General features: G+C 39.3%; 2 protein-coding genes across 2 annotated transcripts in view; one reads left to right on the top strand and one right to left on the bottom strand.

The window, feature by feature from the left end:
- The window catches only part of LOC117534551 (golgin subfamily A member 7-like), a 73069-nt gene extending 46083 nt beyond the window's left edge, over positions 1-26986 (top strand). Inside the window, exon 6 of the mRNA XM_034198773.1 lies at positions 26949-26986. The gene's annotated coding sequence lies outside the window, so the exon portion shown is untranslated. The remainder of the gene's footprint in view (positions 1-26948) is intronic.
- Positions 1784-22073, bottom strand: LOC117534550 (lysyl oxidase homolog 2B-like; the record flags this gene model as incomplete). The annotated part of the gene is given in 8 exon segments (XM_034198772.1): positions 1784-2013; positions 3303-3414; positions 3684-3820; positions 4217-4332; positions 6377-6617; positions 10258-10297; positions 10299-10424; positions 21906-22073. Coding segments are annotated over 8 exon segments (1011 nt in total), but the record flags the coding sequence as incomplete, so codon positions are not given.
- Positions 26987-27079: the final 93 nt, after the last annotated feature.

Below are 27079 nucleotides of genomic sequence, written 5' to 3'. Positions count from 1 at the left end.
TGTTCAGGAGTCTCTGGTTGTTCAGGGGTCTTCAGAGTGTCTACCTGTGGGTCACCTGGTTGTTCAGGAGTCTCTGGTTGTTCAGGGGTCTTCAGAGTGTCTACCTGTGGGTGGCCTGGTTGTTCAGGAGTCTCTGGTTGTTCAGGGGTCTTCAGAGTGTCTACCCGTGGGTCACCTGGTTGTTCAGGAGTCTCTGGTTGTTCAGGGGTCTTCAGAGTGTCTACCTGTGGGTCACCTGGTTGTTCAGGAGTCTCTGGTTGTTCAGGGGTCTTCAGAGTGTCTACCTGTGGGTGGCCTGGTTGTTCAGGAGTCTCTGGTTGTTCAGGGGTCTTCAGAGTGTCTACCCGTGGGTCACCTGGTTGTTCAGGGGTCTCTGGTTGTGCAGGGGTCTTCAGAGTGTCTACCTGTGGGTCACCTGGTTGTTCAGGGGTCTCTGGTTGTTCAGGGGTCTTCAGAGTGTCTACCTGTGGGTCACCTGGTTGTTCAGGGGTCTTCAGAGTGTCTACCTGTGGGTCACCTGGTTGTTCAGGGGTCTCTGGTTGTTCAGGGGTCTTCAGAGTGTCTACCTGTGGGTCACCTGGTTGTTCAGGGGTCTTCAGAGTGTCTACCTGTGGGTCACCTGGTTGTTCAGGGGTCTTCAGAGTGTCTACCTGTGGGTCACCTGGTTGTTCAGGGGTCTCTGGTTGTGCAGGGGTCTTCAGAGTGTCTACCTGTGGGTCACCTGGTTGTTCAGGGGTCTCTGGTTGTTCAGGGGTCTTCAGAGTGTCTACCTGTGGGTCACCTGGTTGTGCAGGGGTCTTCAGAGTGTCTACCTGTGGGTCACCTGGTTGTTCAGGGGTCTCTGGTTGTTCAGGGGTCTTCAGAGTGTCTACCTGTGGGTCACCTGGTTGTGCAGGGGTCTTCAGAGTGTCTACCTGTGGGTCACCTGGTTGTTCAGGGGTCTCTGGTTGTTCAGGGGTCTTCAGAGTGTCTACCTGTGGGTGGCCTGGTTGTTCAGGAGTCTCTGGTTGTTCAGGGGTCTTCAGAGTGTCTACCTGTGGGTGGCCTGGTTGTTCAGGAGTCTCTGGTTGTTCAGGGGTCTTCAGAGTGTCTACCTGTGGGTGGCCTGGTTGTTCAGGAGTCTCTGGTTGTTCAGGGGTCTTCAGAGTGTCTACCCGTGGGTCACCTGGTTGTTCAGGAGTCTCTGGTTGTTCAGGGGTCTTCAGAGTGTCTACCTGTGGGTCACCTGGTTGTTCAGGGGTCTTCAGAGTGTCTATCTGTGGGTGGCCTGGTTGTTCAGGAGTCTCTGGTTGTTCAGGGGTCTTCAGAGTGTCTACCCGTGGGTCACCTGGTTGTTCAGGGGTCTCTGGTTGTGCAGGGGTCTTCAGAGTGTCTACCTGTGGGTCACCTGGTTGTTCAGGGGTCTCTGGTTGTTCAGGGGTCTTCAGAGTGTCTACCTGTGGGTCACCTGGTTGTTCAGGGGTCTTCAGAGTGTCTACCTGTGGGTCACCTGGTTGTTCAGGGGTCTCTGGTTGTTCAGGGGTCTTCAGAGTGTCTACCTGTGGGTCACCTGGTTGTTCAGGGGTCTTCAGAGTGTCTACCTGTGGGTCACCTGGTTGTTCAGGGGTCTTCAGAGTGTCTACCTGTGGGTCACCTGGTTGTTCAGGGGTCTCTGGTTGTGCAGGGGTCTTCAGAGTGTCTACCTGTGGGTCACCTGGTTGTTCAGGGGTCTCTGGTTGTTCAGGGGTCTTCAGAGTGTCTACCTGTGGGTCACCTGGTTGTGCAGGGATCTTCAGAGTGTCTACCTGTGGGTCACCTGGTTGTTCAGGGGTCTCTGGTTGTTCAGGGGTCTTCAGAGTGTCTACCTGTGGGTCACCTGGTTGTGCAGGGGTCTTCAGAGTGTCTACCTGTGGGTCACCTGGTTGTTCAGGGGTCTCTGGTTGTTCAGGGGTCTTCAGAGTGTCTACCTGTGGGTCACCTGGTTGTTCAGGAGGCCGGGGAACGTCTCCTCCGTCTCAGTGCTTAAAGAACCTCCTGCAGGAACACACACATTATATATATCTGTAAATATATATATATCTGTAAATATATAACTCCACACGTCACCTACAATGAGTAATATGAGGTGGTCTTATCTGCATACTTTATACCTGGGGGTGTCCAAACCTTCATAGTATAGTATGTCCTAAAACAAATCATAAAAAATGCACTAGTGTCTCTATAGGCAACTACACATCAGCTTTGACAAATATTACATGTGGGGTTCCTCAAGGCTCTATCTTAGGACCTCTGCTTTTTAATATCTACGTGCTACCACTGGCTCAAATAATGAAAAACAATGACCAAAGTTATCATAGCTATGCAGATGACACCCAAATGTATATAACAATTTCACCAGTAGACTACTCTCCAATTACAACACTGAGTAAGTGCATTGAGCACGTCAATGACTGGATGAGTCAGAACTTTCTCCAATTAAACAAAAACAAAACTTGCCTTGCCTTGCCTAGTATAACATGTAAAAACACATTTTTTAAAGTCATTGGGGTGTCCAAACTGCGGCCCGTGGTCCCTTTTTTAATTGTCCCTAACCTAATTCTTCAAGTATAATGGAGTACGGCTTACTTCTTAAATATATATGCAAACAGATATAACACTCATCTCTTTCGACTCCACTTCGAGCGATAGAACTATTAACGAAGCACTTATATACTAACAAAGGACTGGCTTATCTAAAGCCAGTTGAGTAGCACTTGAAATGTTTGGCTCTATGAAACCTGATGTACTTTATGATTCTGTTTTCTTCAAGGTTGTGTCTTCCTGGTCGAATGTACTTATTGTAAGTCATTTTGGATAAAAGTGTCAGCTAAATGCAATGTAATGTAACACAGGAGTATTCATGTGTTAATGAGCCCACTCTTCAGATAAATACAGTGAATTCAAGTTGATACAAAAGCAGACTAACTGAAGGGAAGGTAGGTCAAGAATAGTTTACCTACATTTGCGAGATAAGTGATTGCCGTCTCTTAATGTTTACTATTATTAATTTAGACTTTTTCAGAAAATTCTAGTTTTTTTCAGATTTGAACATTTTGACTTTTTTTTCATAAATTCATGTTTTATTTCAGAATTTCACTTTTTTCTCAGAATTTATCTTTTTTTTATTAATTTTGACTTTTTTCAAACATAATTAGATGTTATAGTCACAATTAGACTTTTTCCAAAAATTAAAGTTTTCTTTCCGAATTTTGATTTTGTTCTCTGAATTTTTCAACTATTATTAATTTTGACTTTTTTCAAACATAATTTGACTTTTTCCTCACCGTTATGGCAGCTGTACATCCAGACCCGGTGTCCGTCGTACCGACATCTGCACTTCATGATGTTGTTGCTGTAGTCCGACTCCGGCACCTCGTAGTTTGGATTAATCACGATCTGTGAGGGGGAATATCAACATGTCAACATATATCACTCTTTATTTAGTCAATAATGAGGCAAGAAAATAGAATCAAAATGGAAAATAGGAAGAACTTTGTTATCTGCCTCATTTATATATAGTGTTATTAATTAGTTTTTTTTTAAATGTATTTCTCTTAGGACTTTTATTTCCCCCAATATTACAATATGAATTATTTCCTTTATATCTCTTTACATGTTCTTTAATTATTGTCTGTATTGTCTCAGTTTTGTGGCTCTTTGCTCACCTGGAAGATGTAGTCTCCAGGTTTGATGTCTGTGATGTCGATCCACTGGCAGTCGATGTCGTGTCGGTACGTATCCCAGCAGCCGACTGTGATGCCCTGCTCCCCAAAGTTAGCACATTCATATCTCTTCTCAATACCTGCAGGGAAGCGAGACGAAATGAATTAACTATTTGCTGAAAAGTTTTCACAAAATGTCAAAAATACCAAAAATCCACGTTTTTTTCTCCAGAATTTTGACTTTTTTCCTAAATTCGTGTTTTTTTTTCAAATGTTGTCTTTTCTCAGAAATTCACTTTTTTTTAAGAATACAAATTTGAACTATTATTAATTTTGACTTCTTCACATAATTTCAATTTTTTGTCATAATTTTACTTTTTCTAGTAATTCAAGTTTTTTTTTAAATCTTTTACTTTTTTTTCAGAATTTAGATTTTTTTTTCCTGCGAATTTAACTTTTATTTTTTTCACGAATACATTTTTCAACTACTATTAATTTAGACTTTTTTCAAACATAACATTTGTGTTGTTCCTAACCTTCATCGCACTCCGAGTCCTCCAGACAGAAACTGGCTTTGTGTCCTTCTGCCACTTTAGTCCCATTGAGAGTGAACAGGTCGTAGAGGGTGAACACCTCCATGCTGTGGTAATGCCTGCACACACACACACACACACACACACACACACACACACACACACACACACACACACACACACACACACACACACACACACACACACACACACACACACACACACACACACACACACACACACACACACACACACACACACACACACACACACACACAGCTTCAGAGAGTAGATCTCATCAGAACTCTCCCAGCAGAAACTCAGCTAAATGCTGCCGTGATGAAACTCCATATCATGTTCCAAACCACATCAAGGATTCTCTCTGAAACAGGATGGAGCTCAAACTCTCTCTCTCTCAGGTTTACCACAAGGTGACTTCCTTTTGATTTCCTGCTTCTTCACACACACTCTCTTCAGTACAGGTTAGCTCTGAGTGTTAGCATGCTAATGTGAACACAGACCATATTACTTCCAGAACACGTGTCATTGCTTCTGACAGCAACGTTTCTGATTGGCCCGTGGGCAGTGTTGTGCTAGTTACTGAAAACCAGTAACTAGTTACCATTACTAGTTACTTCAAAAGTAACTCAGTTACTTTACTGATTACTAACACCAGAAAGTAATGCGTTACTGTGAAAAGTAACGTTTTAGTTACTTTAACAAAGGGCTCCCATTAATGCCCTTATAGCCTTCATTTCAGTACTGTTATTGCATTGGAGAATAATACAATCTGTTGATCAACTTGACATGCATTATATGCAATCTGGATTGCATCGATATTAGCTGGCTTTCCATTTTTGTATATTCTTTCTCCAGGTAGTTGGAAAAAGTGTTCCGTCCCATATGCCGTGTGCCGCCCGGACATGCTATCATGCTAACTAGCTCCCTGAAAGCGGGTGACTCCACTGTAGCAATAGCCTGCATGTGTTCTACAACATACCGTGCAATGGCTTTATCCACTTTTCCCTGGCCAGCAGTCCCTCGGTTAAAATCCAGCCGCTGTTGCTTAGGTGGAGGTGGAGTGGCGTCGGCTGAGTCTCTGTGGTCTTAGCTACTAGCTTCGTCCCAGCATGTTGTTTTTGCAGATGTTTTAAGAGATTTGAATGACTGGTTTGGGCAGTAGATAGGATCTTTGACCCGCCAAGACACAACTTACATTTAACTAAAACGTTCTTTTCTTTGTGCTCGACAAAAGTGAAATAGTGAGAATATCTCCAGGTGGAGAAACTAGACTTGAGCTCCGCCGCCGCCATGATAGTCTTGTTAGTAAACAACACAAACACGCCCACAGCCCGTCTCCGCATGTGACACAGGAAGTATCTAAGTACATTTACTCAAGTACTTAAGTACAGTTCTCATCTCTGTTCGCCTGGCTGTTGACTATATAAAAACGCAGTAACGGAGTAACGCACCAGGTAGTAACGGTAACTGAGTTACTGGATTTAAAAAGTAATGCGTTAGAGTACTAGTTACTGACAAAAATAACGGCGTTACAGTAACAACACTGCCCGTGGGGGTAAAGCCCGCCCACATTTTAGTAATGTGGTCATGACGCAGCAAATCTTGATCAGCTCCGTTGTTCCCCGTTTTTAGAGATGTGGGTACGGAGGAAAAGAGAGAGGGGTTTATTTCCTGACACTTTGAGAGTCTCCTGACACACCGGGGACACACCGGGGACACACCGGGGATACACCGGGGACACACCGGAGGCACACCGGGGACACACCGGGGACACACCGGGGACACACCGGGGACACACCGGAGACACACCGGGGACACACCGGGGACACACAGGGACACACCGGGGACACACAGGGACACACCGGGGACACACAGGGACACACCGGGGACACACCGGGGACACACAGGGACACACCGGAGGCACACCGGGGACACACAGGGACACACCGGGGACACACAGGGACACACCGGAGGCACACCGGAGGCACACCGGGGACACATATTGATGTAGAGAAGAAATCAAAAAGTGCATTTTGCATGATCGGAGACCTTCAATTTTCTGTTTTGTTGCTCTGTGATTTTGTGGCCGCTGCACGTATCATTCGGTGCATGAATGGTTTAAAATAACGTGGTGTTTCTGACCTGTGACAGTCGTGCCACACCCAGGAGTTTCGCCCCGCTTTGGGCCTGAAGTCGGACTGGCCGTTGTTGTGGATCCGCGAGCTGAAGCGCAGCAGGCGGCGGTACGAGGTGGCCGGCGTGAGGCTGGAGGAGGAGGAGAGGCAGCCCTCCTCCTGGGCGCACTGCATCATGAACATGGGCCGGTCCTCCATGTAGGTCGTCTGCTCCACAGCCTGAGGGTTCAGGACCAGGTCCGGGGCCGCTGGGGGGGAGGGGAGGTTAGAGAGGATTCAAGGACTCAAGGCATTTATTGTCATGTGTAGGGATGTAACGATACCAAAAACTCACGGTACGATAATATCGCGATAACAAGTCCACGGTACGGTATTTATCACGATATTGAATAATAAAGAAAAAAATAATAATTATACTCGGAAAATGTTTCTTTATTACATAATAAATCTGATTTGTACAGCAGTTGAGTAGGATAGCAGTATTTTAAAGTGTAAAAATCAAAGTGACAGTAACAGACTGGAACAAGAAAACCAGTGTTTTTGTACCTTATAGTACTACCAAACAAAGTAGGCCTTTTCTTTGTGCCACTGCATCTCACAAATAAACAAGGACATTTAATAATCAGACCCTGCAATAAAATAAATCAAGTTTCACTTTAGTTTTTCAAGTAACTCAAACTCACTAGTCACTCACTCAGCATCATCAGACAGGTTCTTAGGAATATGAGAATGTCCACATTTCCAGGTATTTATAAGCTGGGATGTTTGGGCGTTTACAAAATCCCCTGCTCTGGAAACAACTCTCTCGCTTGGTACTGATGTTGCTGGGACAGCAGTGGTCGCGTTAACCGAATATTTTATTTAACAATGACGGAAAAATCTGAAAGCAGTCTGTCATTTTGACAGATTAGAACAAACTAGCGCCAACGTTTCCCCGCAGCGAGGCTCTGGTGTTATGCCGTGTTATGCATGCCCTCCAAAAGGAAATGATATAGGTTCCAAACCGTACTTTTCCGTACAGATCAATACATGTCTGGGAGGTTTTGCTTTACGCTGTGCGCGCTCCCGCGAGGTGCATGCACACACGGCATAACATCGCCCCCCCCCTTGACAGTTCACGAGCGTGCTCTCTCTCTCTGTTCAGACCCGACGGGTAATAAGGGATTATGATGGATATTTTACGATCCGTCATAATGACAGACAGCGAAAAAGTCTAACGCCACCTCAGTGGGACGGAGAGATATGCTTTGGCCATGGGTGACAGCAGTGGGTCAAACTGTGCATTGTCTCTCCACCACTTCAACAACAATACAGTGTTTGCCAAGAAGGTGAGGCTTATTGACAGAGATATAAATATACTGTTGGTACTTGTCCATGTCTCTAGGTGTGAACATGTAGCACTGTAAATACCATGTCCTTTTGTGTTCTGGTGTTTCATGTTCATGTTGTAACCTACTTGCTGCCACAGGTCTCTCTTGAAAAAGAGATCGATGATCTCAATGGGACCACCTGGTTAAATAAAGGTTTAAAACTAAAACAAGTGTTTGAAAAAAATATATATATATTTTTTAAATCGCGGTAGATTTTGTCTCACGACGGTATTGGGACGTTTATTTACCGCGATACCACGATATTCAGTATATCGTTACATCCCTAGTACATAGTGTATATATGACAATGAACATCTCAGGCCACAGTCTCCTCCAACAGAGCAACACAGTACAACTGATAAAATAGTTAAAATAGTTCAAGTAAATACAAATAAAAATACAATAGAAATAGTGCAAGGAGAGTCTATATACAAGTAATTGGAATATGATATATTAGATAAAAAAAGGTGGGGAAATGGTTCTGGAATTTTAGTGGAAGTATGTGTACTTATATACAGTGTGTGTACTTATATACAGAGTGTGTACTTATATACAGTGTGTGTACTTATATACAGTGTGTGTACTTATATACAGTGTGTGTACTTATATACAGTGTGTGTACATACACTGTTTTTACTTATATTCACTGTTTACAGTGTGTGTATTTATATACAGTGTGTGCACTTATATATAGTCTGTGTACTTATATACAGTGTGTGTACATATATACAGTCTGTGTACTTATATACAGTGTGTGTACATATATACAGTCTGTGTACTTATATACAGTGTGTGTACTTATATACAGAGTGTGTACTTATATACAGTGTGTGTACTTATATACAGTGTGTGTACATACACTGTTTTTACTTATATTCACTGTTTACAGTGTGTGTATTTATATACAGTGTGTGCACTTATATATAGTCTGTGTACTTATATACAGTGTGTGTACATATATACAGTCTGTGTACTTATATACAGTGTGTGTACATATATACAGTCTGTGTACTTATATACAGTGTGTGTACATATATACAGTCTGTGTACTTATATACAGTGTGTGTACATATATACAGTCTGTGTACATATATACTGTCTGTGTACTTATATACAGTGTGTGTACTTATATACTGTCTGTGTACTTATATACAGTCTGTGTACTTATATACAGTGTGTGTACATATATACTGTCTGTGTACTTATATACAGTGTGTGTACATATATACTGTCTGTGTACTTATATACAGTCTGTGTACTTATATACAGTGTGTGTACATATATACAGTCTGTGTACATATATACTGTCTGTGTACTTATATACAGTATGTGTACTTATATACAGTGTGTGTACTTATATACAGTGTGTGTACATATATACAGTCTGTGTACTTATATACAGTCTGTGTACTTATATACAGTGTGTGTACTTATATACAGTGTGTGTACATATATACAGTCTGTGTACATATATACTGTCTGTGTACTTATATACAGTGTGTGTACTTATATACAGTGTATGTACATATATACTGTCTGTGTACATATATACTGTCTGTGTACTTATATACAGTGTGTGTACATATATACAGTCTGTGTACTTATATACAGTCTGTGTACTTATATACTGTCTGTGTACTTATATACAGTGTGTGTACATATATACAGTCTGTGTACTTATATACAGTCTGTGTACTTATATACAGTGTGTGTACTTATATACAGTGTGTGTACATATATACTGTCTGTGTACATATATACTGTCTGTGTACTTATATACAGTGTGTGTACATATATACAGTCTGTGTACTTATATACAGTGTGTGTACTTATATACAGTCTGTGTACTTATATACAGTCTGTGTACTTATATACAGTCTGTGTACTTATATACAGTCTGTGTACTTATATACAGTCTGTGTACTTATATACAGTGTGTGTACTTATATACAGTCTGTGTACTTATATACAGTATGTGTACTTATATACAGTCTGTGTACTTATATACAGTGTGTGTACATATATACAGTCTGTGTACTTATATACAGTCTGTGTACTTATATACAGTGTGTGTACATATATACAGTGTGTGTACATATATACAGTCTGTGTACTTATATACAGTGTGTGTACTTATATACAGTGTGTGTACTTATATACAGTCTGTGTACTTATATACAGTGTGTGTACATATATACAGTGTGTGTACATATATACAGTCTGTGTACTTATATACAGTGTGTGTACTTATATACAGTGTGTGTACTTATATACAGTCTGTGTACTTATATACAGTCTGTGTACTTATATACAGTGTGTGTACTTATATACAGTCTGTGTACTTATATACAGTCTGTGTACTTATATACAGCGTATAGTGCAGGACACGGAGGGGGAAGGAAGTCAGAAAGGTGGGGAAATGGTTCTGTCACTGGCACCTGGCATTAATCATCGGTTTAGTTCTTAGTATTATATTATTATGTTGACGACTAAATAAAATGAAGTGTAGTGATCTTACTCTCTGAGCAGGAGACCCCGGCGGCGTTGCGGCCCCCCCCCCTTGGAGCAGCTGAGGTGGGCCCCGTGGTGCAGGCAGTGGTTCAGAGACATCTCAGTGCCGGAGCATCGGACCCCGCTCATCACCACAGAGTCAGCACTCACATCGCCCGGCCAGTACCACGTCTCCTGAGGGGGGGGGGGGGGAATACAAATTAAAAGGAATGTATTGATCTCAGTCTGGGACTAATACATTAAATAAAATAAAATAAACATCAGGGGAAACAAAATGGGGGGAGAGAACCGGGTCAAACCAACACGTCTGATATCATGAACACTTGTGGAAGCATCACGTTTCAAGGCTTTCCTGTCATGTAGCAGCTACAGTGTAGATATGGCAATGTGTTGTGATTTTAAAAAGGTGTCTGTTATCATCTGGCTGAGGAGATCAGCTGGAAATGAGCCATGTTGGCTAAAGCTAATGGCCCATGTACTGTTGATCAATGGGGACTGTCCACGACACTTTAAACAAATAAACTAAACTAAATAAATTACATTTTGAATGCTCCATGTATCTTTAGTGAAGAAAGGTGATTCTCCACTTTGACCACTAGAGGGCGGACTTTACCTTTTTATACCAGGGTCACCTGAGGCCGGGGCCACTTGTGTTCTAAACAAGTCATTTCCTAAAGTCAAAGTAATTGTTCAGAAACTGTTGATGGTCGAGATTTGGGAGATTTAGAAATACTACAGAACCGGGTCAAACCGACACCTAAAGTTAGTCTGAAATTGATATTTATTTTACATTTTAAAATTATGGGGGGGGGACAGAACCGGGTCAAACCTACACGTCTGATATCATGAACACAAGTGGAAGCATCAAGGAGTCAAGGAGAAACACTGAGGCGCCACAAAGCATTTCTAACTTTGGGAAATCCCAGATTATTGATATTTACTTTCTTTTACAGAAAGATGCTGCATTCACGTGCTGAAGGAATAATGGGAAATACGAGTCCCGGACTGAAATGTGATCGGAATTGATACTTATTTTAAATGTTTAAACTATATATATAGAAGAGCTCTGAGCTTTCCAACACCTATTCAAGTTTATTTAGTTATCAGATGTGTTACAACAAATATTTTAGGAATTGTATATGAAAGTCAAATGGAATGACTTTGAATTGAAGTGATTCTGTGCTTCGACCACTAGAGGGTGCACTTTACCTTTTTATATCAGGGTCACATGAGACTTGTGTCCAAAACAAATAATGAAGTTATTTCCAATTAACTTCCTAAAGTCAAAGTACATTATTCAGAAACGGTTGATGGTCGAGATTTGGGAGATTTAGAAATACTACAGAACCGGGTCAACCCAACACGTCTGATATCATGAAGACAAACACAATATCTCTTAACTTTGGGAAACAGAATGATGCTGCATTCGTGTGCTGAAGGAATAATGGGAAATAGGGGTTCCCGACTGTGAAATGTATATTTATTTTTACATTTTAAACTTCATATAGTAGGGCTCTGAGCTTTCCAACACCTATTCTAGTTCATTTTGTTATCAGATGTGTTACAAAAAAACATTTGTATTTCATTAACAAATTCACCAATCGAACAAAATGCATTCATACGTAAAAGTCCTGCAAGTATTACAATGTAACTCCAGCTAAATATAGGAGGTAAAATGTACTTCCTTGTTATGCAAATCAATCCATTTGAAGCTTGTTTTTTATTACAGAAATTACATGTTTTAAGAACCATGAATAATTGTGAAGAAAGGTGATTCTCCACTTTGACCACTAGATGGTGAACTTTACCTTTTTATATCAGGGTCACATTATATATTTCCAATTAACTTAAAGTAAATATAATTAGACAGAAACTGATCATGGTCCAGATTTGGGAGATTTAGAAATACTAATTTGAAAGTGAAATCAAAATGTCTCGAACTGGGACTTCTGTGTTAAAGTACTTCTCTATCTGTGTTTTTCATTTTAGTTTTACTTTTATGTATGCACCACGACATCAAGTCAAATTCCTCATACGTGTCAACCTACCTTCTGATTTATTCTGATTGAGAGGTGTTATTGATCTGGAGAGAACAACAATCCCCTCCACTGATTGGTTGTAGTACAAATACTTTGTTAATGTACTTAAGTATATTTTTCTGGTATCAGTACTTAACTCCACTACTTATTTTTCTGATGAGTTTTTACTTTCTACTTCTTACATGTTGAACACAAATACCTGTACTTTCTACTTCTTACATGTTGAACACAAATACCTGTACTTTCTACTTCTTACATGTTGAACTCAAATACCTGTACTTTCTACTTCTTACATGTTGAACCCAAATACCTGTACTTTCTACTTCTTACATGCTGAACACAAATACCTGTACTTTCTACTTCTTACATGTTGAACACAAATACCTGTACTTTCTACTTCTTACATGTTGAACCCAAATACCTGTACTTTGTACTTCTTACATGTTGAACACAAATACCTGTACTTTCTACTTCTTACATGTTGAACTCAAATACCTGTACTTTCTACTTCTTACATGTTGAACCCAAATACCTGTACTTTCTACTTCTTACATTTGAACCCAAATACCTGTACTTTCTACTTCTTACATGTTGAACACAAATACCTGTACTTTCTACTTCTTACATGTTGAACTCAAATACCTGTACTTTCTACTTCTTACATGTTGAACCCAAATACCTGTACTTTCTACTTCTTACATGTTGAACACAAATACCTGTACTTTCTACTTCTTACATGTTGAACCCAAATACCTGTACTTTCTACTTCTTACATGTTGAACACAAATACCTGTTACTTTCTACTTCTTACATGTTGAACTCAAATACCTGTACTTTCTACTTCTACATGTTGAACCCAAATACCTGTACTTTCTACTTCTTACAAGTTGAACCCAAATACCTGTACTTTCTACTTCTTACATGTTGAACTCAATACCTGTACTTTCTACTTCTTACATGTGAACCCAAATACCTGTACTTTCTACTTCTTACATGTTTGAAACCAAATACCTGTACTTTCTACTTCTTACATGTTGAACACAAATACCTGTACTTTCTACTTCTTACATGTTGAACACAAATACCTGTACTTTCTACTTCTTACATGTTGAACTCAAATACCTGTACTTTCTACTTCTTACATGTGAACTCAATACCTGTACTTTCTACTTCTTACATGTTGAACACAAATACCTGTACTTTCTACTTCTTACATGTTGAACACAAATACCTGTACTTTCTACTTCTTACATGTTGAACACAAATACCTGTACTTTCTACTTCTTACATGTTGAACTCAAATACCTGTACTTTCTACTTCTTACATGTTGAACCCAAATACCTGTACTTTCTACTTCTTACATGTTGAACTCAATACCTGTACTTTCTACTTCTTACATGTTGAACACAAATACCTGTACTTTCTACTTCTTACATGTTGAACTCAAATACCTGTACTTTCTACTTCTTACATGTTGAACACAAATACCTGTACTGTCTACTTCTTACATGTTGAACTCAAATACCTGTACTTTCTACTTCTTCCATGTTGAACTCAAATACCTGTACTTTCTACTTCTTACATGTTGAACTCAAATACCTGTACTTTCTACTTCTCACATGTTGAACACAAATACCTGTACTTTCTACTTCTCACATGTTGAACACAAATACCTGTACTTTCTACTTCTTACATGTTGAACTCAAATACCTGTACTTTCTACTTCTCACATGTTGAACACAAATACCTGTACTTTCTACTTCTTACATGTTGAACTCAAATACCTGTACTTTCTACTTCTCACATGTTGAACACAAATACCTGTACTTTCTACTTCTTACATGTTGAACCCAAATACCTGTACTTTCTACTTCTCACATGTTGAACACAAATACCTGTACTTTCTTCTTCTTACATGTTGAACTCAAATACCTGTACTTTCTACTTCTCACATGTTGAACACAAATACCTGTACTTTCTACTTCTTACATGTTGAACTCAAATACCTGTACTTTCTACTTCTTACATGTTGAACTCAAATACTGTACTTTCTACTTCTTACATGTTGAACTCAAATACCTGTACTTTCTACTTCTTACATGTTGAACCCAAATACCTGTACTTTCTACTTCTTACATGTTGAACCCAAATACCTGTACTTTTCTACTTCTTACATGTTGAACTCAAATACCTGTACTTTCTACTTCTTACACGTTGAACTCAAATACCTGTACTTTCTACCTTCTTACATGTTGAACTCAAATACCTGTACTTTCTACTTCTTACATGTTGAACCCAATACCTGTATTTTCTACTTCTTACATGTTGAACCCAAATACCTGTACTTTCTACTTCTTACATGTTGAACACAAATACCTGTACTTTCTACTTCTCACATGTGAACCCAAATACCTGTACTTTCTACTTCTTACATGTTGAACCCAAATACCTGTACTTTCTACTTCTACATGTTGAAACCCAAATACCTGTACTTTCTACTTCTTACATGTTGAACACAAATACCTGTACTTTCTACTTCTCACATGTTGAACTCAAATACCTGTACTTTCTACTTCTTACATGTTGAACTCAAATACCTGTACTTTCTACTTCTTACATGTTGAACCCAATACCTGTAATTTCTTCATTATGTTGACACAATACTGTACTTTCTACTTCTTACATGTTGAACACAAATACCTGTAACTTTCTACTTCTCACATGTTGAACCCAAATACCTGTACTTTCTACTTCTTACATGTTGAACCCAAATACCTGTACTTTCTACTTCTTACATGTTGAACCCAAATACCTGTACTTTCTACTTCTTACATGTTGAACACAAATACCTGTACTTTCTACTTCTCACATGTTGAACTCAAATACCTGTACTTTCTACTTCTTACATGTTGACTCAAATACCTGTACTTTCTACTTCTCACATGTTGAACTCAAATACCTGTACTTTCTACTTCTTACATGTTGAACACAAATACCTGTACTTTCTACTTCTTACATGTTGAACACAAATACCTGTACTTTCTACTTCTTACATGTTGAACACAAATACCTGTACTTTCTACTTCTTACATGTTGAACTCAAATACCTGTACTTTCTACTTCTTACATGTTGAACACAAATACCTGTACTTTCTACTTCTTACATGTTGAACTCAAATACCTGTACTTTCTACTTCTTACATGTTGAACACAAATACCTGTACTTTCTACTTCTTACATGTTGAACTCAAATACCTGTACTTTCTACTTCTTACATGTTGAACACAAATACCTGTACTTTCTACTTCTTACATGTTGAACACAAATACCTGTACTTTCTACTTCTTACATGTTGAACTCTAATACCTGTACTTTCTACTTCTTACATGTTGAACACAAATACCTGTACTTTCTACTTCTTACATGTTGAACTCAAATACCTGTACTTTCTACTTCTTACATGTTGAACACAAATACCTGTACTTTCTACTTCTTACATGTTGAACACAAATACCTGTACTTTCTACTTCTTACATGTTGAACCCAAATACCTGAACTTTCTACTTCTTACATGTTGAACACAAATACCTGTACTTTCTACTTCTTACATGTTGAACTCAAATACCTGTACTTTCTACTTCTTACATGTTGAACTCAATACCTGTACTTTCTCTTCTTACATGTTGAACTCAAATACCTGTACTTTCTACTTCTCACATGTTGAACTCAAATACCTGTACTTTCTACTTCTCACATGTTGAACACAAATACCTGTACTTTCTACTTCTTACATGTTGAACACAAATACCTGTACTTTCTACTTCTTACATGTTGAACACAAATACCTGTACTTTCTACTTCTTACATGTTGAACACAAATACCTGTACTTTCTACTTCTTACATGTTGAACTCAAATACCTGTACTTTCTACTTCTTACATGTTGAACACAAATACCTGTACTTTCTACTTCTTACATGTTGAACCCAAATACCTGTACTTTCTACTTCTTACATGTTGAACACAAATACCTGTACTTTCTACTTCTTACATGTTGAACACAAATACCTGTACTTTCTACTTCTTACATGTTGAACTCAAATACCTGTACTTTCTACTTCTTACATGTTGAACTCAATACCTGTACTTTCTACTTCTCATATGTTTGAAACTCAAATACCTGTACTTTCTACTTCTTACATGTTGAACCCAAATACCTGTACTTTCTACTTCTCACATGTTGAACACAAATACCTGTACTTTCTACTTCTTACATGTTGAACTCAAATACCTGTACTTTCTACTTCTTACATGTTGAACCCAAATACCTGTACTTTCTACTTCTTACATGTTGAACACAAATACCTGTACTTTCTACTTCTTACATGTTGAACACAAATACCTGTACTTTCTACTTCTCACATGTTGAACCCAAATACCTGTACTTTCTACTTCTCACATGTTGAACTCAAATACCTGTACTTTCTACTTCTCACATGTTGAACACAAATACCTGTACTTTCTACTTCTCACATGTTGAACACAAATACCTGTACTTTCTACTTCTCACATGTTGAACACAAATACCTGTACTTTCTACTTCTTACATGTTGAACTCAAATACCTGTACTTTCTACTTCTTACATGTTGAACCCAAATACCTGTACTTTCTACTTCTTACATGTTGAACACAAATACCTGTACTTTCTACTTCTCACATGTTGAACTCAAATACCTGTACTTTCTACTTCTTACATGTTGAACCCAAATACCTGTACTTTCTACTTCTCACATGTTGAACTCAAATACCTGTACTTTCTACTTCTCACATGTTGAACTCAAATACCTGTACTTTCTACTTCTTACATGTTGAACCCAAATACCTGTACTTTCTACTTCTTACATGTTGAACTCAAATACCTGTACTTTCTACTTCTTACATGTTGAACTCAAATACCTGTACTTTCTACTTCTTACATGTTGAACCCAAATACCTGTACTTTCTACTTCTCACATGTTGAACTCAAATACCTGTACTTTCTACTTCTCACATGTTGAACACAAATACCTGTACTTTCTACTTCTCACATGTTGAACACAAATACCTGTACTTTCTACTTCTCACATGTTGAACACAAATACCTGTACTTTCTACTTCTTACATGTTGAACTCAAATACCTGTACTTTCTACTTCTTACATGTTGAACCCAAATACCTGTACTTTCTACTTCTTACATGTTGAACCCAAATACCTGTACTTTCTACTTCTTACATGTTGAACCCAAATACCTGTACTTTCTACTTCTCACATGTTGAACTCAAATACCTGTACTTTCTACTTCTCACATGTTGAACACAAATACCTGTACTTTCTACTTCTCACATGTTGAACACAAATACCTGTACTTTCTACTTCTCACATGTTGAACACAAATACCTGTACTTTCTACTTCTTACATGTTGAACTCAAATACCTGTACTTTCTACTTCTTACATGTTGAACCCAAATACCTGTACTTTCTACTTCTTACATGTTGAACACAAATACCTGTACTTTCTACTTCTCACATGTTGAACTCAAATACCTGTACTTTCTACTTCTTACATGTTGAACCCAAATACCTGTACTTTCTACTTCTCACATGTTGAACTCAAATACCTGTACTTTCTACTTCTTACATGTTGAACCCAAATACCTGTACTTTCTACTTCTTACATGTTGAACACAAATACCTGTACTTTCTACTTCTCACATGTTGAACACAAATACCTGTACTTTCTACTTCTCACATGTTGAACACAAATACCTGTACTTTCTACTTCTCACATGTTGAACTCAAATACCTGTACTTTCTACTTCTTACATGTTGAACCCAATACCTGTACTTTCTACTTCTCACATGTTGAACTCAAATACCTGTACTTTCTACTTCTTACATGTTGAACCCAAATACCTGTACTTTCTACTTCTTACATGTTGAACACAAATACCTGTACTTTCTACTTCTCACATGTTGAACACAAATACCTGTACTTTCTACTTCTCACATGTTGAACTCAAATACCTGTACTTTCTACTTCTTACATGTTGAACCCAAATACCTGTACTTTCTACTTCTTACATGTTGAACTCAAATACCTGAACTTTCTACTTCTTACATGTTGAACTCAAATACATGTACTTTCTACTTCTCACATGTTGAACTCAAATACCTGTACTTTCTACTTCTTACATGTTGAACCCAAATACCTGTACTTTCTACTTCTCACATGTTGAACTCAAATACCTGTACTTTCTACTTCTTACATGTTGAACACAAATACCTGTACTTTCTACTTCTCACATGTTGAACTCAAATACCTGTACTTTCTACTTCTTACATGTTGAACCCAAATACCTGTACTTTCTACTTCTTACATGTTGAACTCAAATACCTGTACTTTCTACTTCTCACATGTTGAACTCAAATACCTGTACTTTCTACTTCTTACATGTTGAACCCAAATACCTGTACTTTCTACTTCTTACATGTTGAACACAAATACCTGTACTTTCTACTTCTCACATGTTGAACACAAATACCTGTACTTTCTACTTCTTACATGTTGAACTCAAATACCTGTACTTTCTACTTCTTACATGTTGAACACAAATACCTGTACTTTCTACTTCTCACATGTTGAACACAAATACCTGTACTTTCTACTTCTCACATGTTGAACACAAATACCTTACTTTCTACTTCTTACATGTGAACTCAAATACCTGTACTTTCTACTTCTCACATGTTGAACACAAATACCTGTACTTTCTACTTCTCACATGTTGAACTCAAATACCTGTACTTTCTACTTCTTACATGTTGAACCCAAATACCTGTACTTTCTATTTCTTACATGTTGAACACAAATACCTGTACTTTCTACTTCTCACATGTTGAACTCAAATACCTGTACTTTCTACTTCTTACATGTTGAACTCAAATACCTGTACTTTCTACTTCTTACATGTTGAACCCAAATACCTGTACTTTCTACTTCTTACATGTTGAACTCAAATACCTGTACTTTCTACTTCTCACATGTTGAACCCAAATACCTGTACTTTTCTACTTCTTACATGTTGAACTCAAATACCTGTACTTTCTACTTCTTACATGTTGAACCCAAATACCTGTACTTTCTACTTCTTACATGTTGGAACTCAAATACCTGTACTTTCTACTTCTCACATGTTGAACTCAAATACCTGTACTTTCTACTTCTTACATGTTGAACCCAAATACCTGTACTTTCTACTTCTTACATGTTGAACACAAATACCTGTACTTCTACTTCTTACATGTTGAACACAAATACCTGTACTTTCTACTTCTTACATGTTGAACTCAAATACCTGTACTTTCTACTTCTTACATGTGAACCCAAATACCTGTACTTTCTACTTCTTACATGTTGAACTCAAATACTGTACTTTCTACTTCTCACATGTTGAACTCAAATACCTGTACTTTCTACTTCTTACATGTTGAACCCAAATACCTGTACTTTCTACTTCTTACATGTTGAACACAAATACCTGTACTTTCTACTTCTTACATGTTGAACACAATACCTGTACTTTCTACTTCTCACATGTTGAACTCAAATACCTGTACTTTCTACTTCTTACATGTTGAACCCAAATACCTGTACTTTCCTACTTCTTACATGTTGAACCCAAATACCTGTACTTTCTACTTCTTACATGTTTGAACCCAAATACCTGTACTTTCTACTTCTTACATGTTGAACCCAAATACCTGTACTTTCTACTTCTCACATGTTGAACCCAAATACCTGTACTTTTCTACTTCTTACATGTTGAACTCAAATACCTGTACTTTCTACTTCTTACATGTTGAACCCAAATACCTGTACTTTCTACTTCTTACATGTTGAACTCAATACCTGTACTTTCTACTTCTTACATGTTGAACACAAATACCTGTACTTTCTACTTCTTACATGTTGAACACAAATACCTGTACTTTCTACTTCTACATGTTGAACACAAATACCTGTACTTTCTACTTCTTACATGTTGAACACAAATACCTGTACTTTCTACTTCTCACATGTTGAACTCAAATACCTGTACTTTCTACTTCTCACATGTTGAACTCAAATACCTGTACTTTTCTACTTCTTACATGTTGAACTCAATACCTGTACTTTCTACTTCTTACATGTTGAACTCAAATACCTGTACTTTCTACTTCTTACATGTTGAACTCAAATACCTGTACTTTCTACTTCTTACATGTTGAACTCAAATACCTGTACTTTCTACTTCTTACATGTTGAACTCAAATACCTGTACTTTCTACTTCTCACATGTTGAACTCAAATACCTGTACTTTCTACTTCTTACATGTTGAACTCAAATACCTGTACTTTCTACTTCTTACATGTTGAACTCAAATACCTGTACTTTCTACTTCTTACATGTTGAACTCAAATACCTGTACTTTCTACTTCTTACATGTTGAACCCAAATACCTGTACTTTCTACTTCTTACATGTTGAACACAAATACCTGTACTTTCTACTTCTTACATGTTGAACCCAAATACCTGTACGTTCTACTTCTCACATGTTGAACTCAAATACCTGTACTTTCTACTTCTTACATGTTGAACCCAAATACTTGTACTTTCTACTTCTTCCATGTTGAACACAAATACCTGTACTTTCTACTTCTTACATGTTGAACTCAAATACCTGTACTTTCTACTTCTTACATGTTGAACCCAAATACTTGTACTTTCTACTTCTTCCATGTTGAACACAAATACCTGTACTTTCTACTTCTTACATGTTGAACTCAAATACTTGTACTTTCTACTTCTTACATGTTGAACACAAATACCTGTACTTTCTACTTCTTACATGTTGAACCCAAATACCTGTACTTTATACTTCTTACATGTTGAACTCAAATACCTGTACTTTCTACTTCTTACATGTTGAACTCAAATACCTGTACTTTCTACTTCTTACATGTTGAACTCAAATACCTGTACTTTCTACTTCTTCCATGTTGAACTCAAATACCTGTACTTTCTACTTCTTACATGTTGAACTCAAATACCTGTACTTTCTACTTCTCACATGTTGAACTCAAATACCTGTACTTTCTACTTCTTACATGTTGAACCCAAATACTTGTACTTTCTACTTCTCTCATTTTCCAAACAGCTGGTTCCTTTAGTCTGAATGTGTGTTTGATGCGTGATCATTATTCTTTAGAGTCATTGCGTGCCTATTGATTTGAACACGATCCGTGTATCCATCATTTGCTGGTCTTCTCTAAAGAAGAGGGACCAATGGAAACGTTGTCATGTTGCCGTTGTTCAGCATGGAAACATTCATTAGCTAACAATGACATTATTGTTCTATTAATATAAAGGGAGGTCAGGTACTCTTTAAAGCAGCTGCTAGTTATGGGTACTTTTTACTGAAGTACATTTCAAAGCTCTTTACTTTGACTTGAGTAAAGAAGTTTAGTCAGTACTTCTACTTTTAAACACGAGTATGTGTACTTGTACTTGAGTGAAGGATGTGTGAGGGTACCTGGAAGGCGTTGCTGGCGAACCCGAGTCCCAGCGTCCTGCAGACCACCATGGCCTCCATCGTGCCCCAGCCCTCGCTGCACACCGTGCCCCAGACCAGGGACCCGTTCCTCTCCATCAGGACCTCCACCCGGCCCTCGAAGGGGTTTCTGCCCCCGCTGAGACGCAGCTGGGAGAAAACAACACAAAGGTCTCCTATTACACTGTTTTTAGGCAAATATTATAGGTCTCAGATATATAAAAATATATAAAAAACATGTCTATGAAGTGCTCAAAATACCAGACAGATCACCCATGCTAGCCTCAAACCCCTCTATTTTGTTGCATGTGTAAAAGTTTGTTATTTTATTTTGAGCAACTCATTAAACTGTGAGTAACACGAATATAAAGGAAAAAAACAAGTTAAAAATGTCTGTTTAAGGCGTCTAGTGGCTTGATAGAGAATTAGAAAAGAAGCCACAATAGTGTTTAACTTGCTGCAGTGTCCGTACCTCTATAAGCACTCGCTCCTGCCTACAGTATGTCCATCGAGCTTCTCAACACTCACATGTGATGGAATATACTTTTAAATGCTGGCCATGAGGGTTGTGCAACAGGTCGCCATTGTCAGTAGGTGCATGAGTGATGATATGTGGATGTATTTCAATGTTTAATATGTTTGTATATGTACATGTATGCAGTGGCGTACCGTGGGGCTTTAGACAAGGCCTTCAGTCAACACATTGAAAAGCACATACAGTACACTCACTTTACACGCCTCTGTTCCAGCCACAATCAAATGACCCTCACATTAACAATCACAACAGCTGGTCAACAACCACAACAGCTGGTCAACAACCACAACAGCTGATCAACAACCACAACAGCTGATCAACAACCACAACAGCTGGTCAACAACCACAACAGCTGATCAACAACCACAACAGCTGGTCAACAATCACAACAGCTGGTCAACAACCACAACAGCTGGTCAACAACCACAACAGCTGGTCAACAACCACAACAGCTGATCAACAACCACAACAGCTGATCAACAACCACAACAGCTGGTCAACAACCACAACAGCTGGTCAACAATCACAACAGCTGGTCAACAACCACAACAGCTGGTCAACAATCACAACAGCTGGTCAACAACCACAACAGCTGGTCAACAATCACAACAGCTGGTCAACAATCACAACAGCTGATCAACAACCACAACAGCTGATCAACAACCACAACAGCTGGTCAACAATCACAACAGCTGATCAACAACCACAACAGCTGATCAACAATCACAACAGCTGATCAACAATCACAACAGCTGGTCAACAACCACAACAGCTGGTCAACAATCACAACAGCTGGTCAACAACCACAACAGCTGGTCAACAACCACAACAGCTGATCAACAACCACAACAGCTGATCAACAACCACAACAGCTGATCAACAACCACAACAGCTGATCAACAACCACAACAGCTGATCAACAACCACAACAGCTGGTCAACAATCACAACAGCTGATCAACAACCACAACAGCTGATCAACAATCACAACAGCTGGTCAACAATCACAACAGCTGATCAACAACCACAACAGCTGGTCAACAATCACAACAGCTGATCAACAACCACAACAGCTGATCAACAATCACAACAGCTGGTCAACAATCACAACAGCTGGTCAACAATCACAACAGCTGATCAACAATCACAACAGCTGGTCAACAATCACAACAGCTGGTCAACAATCACAACAGCTGATCAACAATCACAACAGCTGGTCAACAATCACAACAGCTGGTCAACAATCACAACAGCTGATCAACAATCACAACAGCTGATCAACAATCACAACAGCTGGTCAACAACCACAACAGCTGGTCAACAATCACAACAGCTGGTCAACAACCACAACAGCTGGTCAACAACCACAACAGCTGATCAACAATCACAACAGCTGATCAACAATCACAACAGCTGGTCAACAATCACAACAGCTGGTCAACAATCACAACAGCTGGTCAACAATCACAACAGCTGATCAACAATCACAACAGCTGATCAACAATCACAACAGCTGGTCAACAACCACAACAGCTGGTCAACAATCACAACAGCTGGTCAACAACCACAACAGCTGGTCAACAACCACAACAGCTGATCAACAATCACAACAGCTGATCAACAACCACAACAGCTGATCAACAACCACAACAGCTGGTCAACAACCACAACAGCTGGTCAACAATCACAACAGCTGGTCAACAACCACAACAGCTGGTCAACAATCACAACAGCTGGTCAACAATCACAACAGCTGATCAACAACCACAACAGCTGATCAACAATCACAACAGCTGATCAACAACCACAACAGCTGATCAACAATCACAACAGCTGATCAACAATCACAACAGCTGATCAACAACCACAACAGCTGGTCAACAATCACAACAGCTGGTCAACAATCACAACAGCTGATCAACAATCACAACAGCTGGTCAACAATCACAACAGCTGATCAACAACCACAACAGCTGATCAACAATCACAACAGCTGATCAACAATCACAACAGCTGGTCAACAATCACAACAGCTGGTCAACAATCACAACAGCTGATCAACAATCACAACAGCTGGTCAACAATCACAACAGCTGGTCAACAATCACAACAGCTGATCAACAATCACAACAGCTGGTCAACAATCACAACAGCTGGTCAACAATCACAACAGCTGATCAACAATCACAACAGCTGATCAACAATCACAACAGCTGGTCAACAATCACAACAGCTGGTCAACAATCACATACAGCTGATCAACAATCACAACAGCTGGTCAACAATCACAACAGCTGGTCAACAATCACAACAGCTGGTCAACAATCACAACAGCTGATCAACAATCACAACAGCTGATCAACAATCACAACAGCTGATCAACAATCACAACAGCTGGTCAACAATCACAACAGCTGGTCAACAATCACAACAGCTGGTCAACAATCACAACAGCTGGTCAACAATCACAACAGCTGATCAACAATCACAACAGCTGGTCAACAATCACAACAGCTGATCAACAATCACAACAGCTGATCAACAACCACACCAGCTGATCAACAACTGATCAACAACCACAACAGCTGATCACACCACAACAGCTATCAACAACCACAACAGCTGATCAACAACCACAACAGCTGATCAACAACCACAACAGCTGATCAACACCACAACAGCTGATCAACAATCACAACAGCTGATCAACAACCACACGCTGATCAACAATCACAAACAGCTGATCAACAATCACAACAGCTGAGTCAACAATCACAACAGCTGGTCAACAATCACAACAGCTGGTCAACAATCACAACAGCTGGTCAACAATCACAACAGCTGGTCAACAATCACAACAGCTGGTCAACAATCACAACAGCTGGTCAACAATCACAACAGCTGGTCAACAATCACAACAGCTGGTCAACAATCACACAGCTGGATCAACAATCACAACAGCTGAATCAACAATCACAACAGCTGATCAACAACCACAACAGCTGATCAACAATCACAACAGCTGATCAACAATCACAACAGCTGATCAACAATCACAACAGCTGGTCAACAATCACAACAGCTGATCAACAATCACAACAGCTGATCAACAATCACAACAGCTGATCAACAATCACAACAGCTGATCAACAATCACAACAGCTGATCAACAACCACAACAGCTGATCAACAACCACAACAGCTGATCAACAATCACAACAGCTGATCAACAATCACAACAGCTGATCAACAACCACAACAGCTGATCAACAATCACAACAGCTGATCAACAATCACAACAGCTGATCAACAACCACAACAGCTGGTCAACAATCACAACAGCTGATCAACAATCACAACAGCTGATCAACAATCACAACAGCTGATCAACAATCACAACAGCTGATCAACAATCACAACAGCTGATCAACAACCACAACAGCTGATCAACAACCACAACAGCTGATCAACAATCACAACAGCTGATCAACAATCACAACAGCTGATCAACAATCACAACAGCTGGTCAACAACCACAACAGCTGATCAACAATCACAACAGCTGGTCAACAATCACAACAGCTGATCAACAATCACAACAGCTGATCAACAACCACAACAGCTGATCAACAATCACAACAGCTGATCAACAATCACAACAGCTGATCAACAACCACAACAGCTGATCAACAACCACAACAGCTGATCAACAATCACAACAGCTGATCAACAATCACAACAGCTGATCAACAATCACAACAGCTGATCAACAATCACAACAGCTGATCAACAATCACAACAGCTGATCAACAACCACAACAGCTGATCAACAACCACAACAGCTGATCAACAATCACAACAGCTGATCAACAATCACAACAGCTGATCAACAATCACAACAGCTGATCAACAATCACAACAGCTGATCAACAATCACAACAGCTGGTCAACAATCACAACAGCTGGTCAACAATCACAACAGCTGGTCAACAATCACAACAGCTGGTCAACAATCACAACAGTCAGCTAGATGAGGGTTCAATGCAGACGACATGTCCCAACATTGATCAGTGAAGTAATCTATTATTAAACTCGTGTCATCGTGCACTCTCACGTCGCTCTAAAAGGGCGCGAATAGTAACGTGCTCACCCGTCACTTGTAAATAAGGTCGATGCTACGAAGGACGTTCATGACAGAAGTTTAGCTCAGGACGCTGTCATTGGACACCAACATCTGATTGGCTGATGAATCTGTCATTAATGCTTGTTACCAATCAAATGTGTCGTCTTTCAACAAAAGGCTAGCAGTATCTGTTGTGCCAACTAAAATAACCGTGAGGCGTTCAAGTGACTTTTTGATGTGGGGAATTCCAGTTCAGCCTCAACAAAACCTTACTTCATTCTGTAATGTTGAGGTTATTATACTATTAAAATGTATAACTAAATATTCATGAAAAACATTCTACACACACTTCATGTGATTGGTTACAGGGCGAGCAGAGAAGACCCTGCTGACGGCCCACCACTGCTTGCGTAACTGCAGGAAGGAGTCCAGAACAAATGTCCTTACGGGGACAATAAAGTGTATCGTAACGTATGGTGGTATGGATGGTATGGTGTGG

The sequence above is a fragment of the Gymnodraco acuticeps genome, unplaced genomic scaffold (genome assembly GCF_902827175.1).
Source record: "Gymnodraco acuticeps unplaced genomic scaffold, fGymAcu1.1, whole genome shotgun sequence".
Classification (NCBI taxonomy): domain Eukaryota; kingdom Metazoa; phylum Chordata; class Actinopteri; order Perciformes; family Bathydraconidae; genus Gymnodraco; species Gymnodraco acuticeps.
The sequence above is the reverse complement of the archived record's forward strand: the minus strand, read 5'-3'. Positions and strand labels throughout refer to the sequence as shown.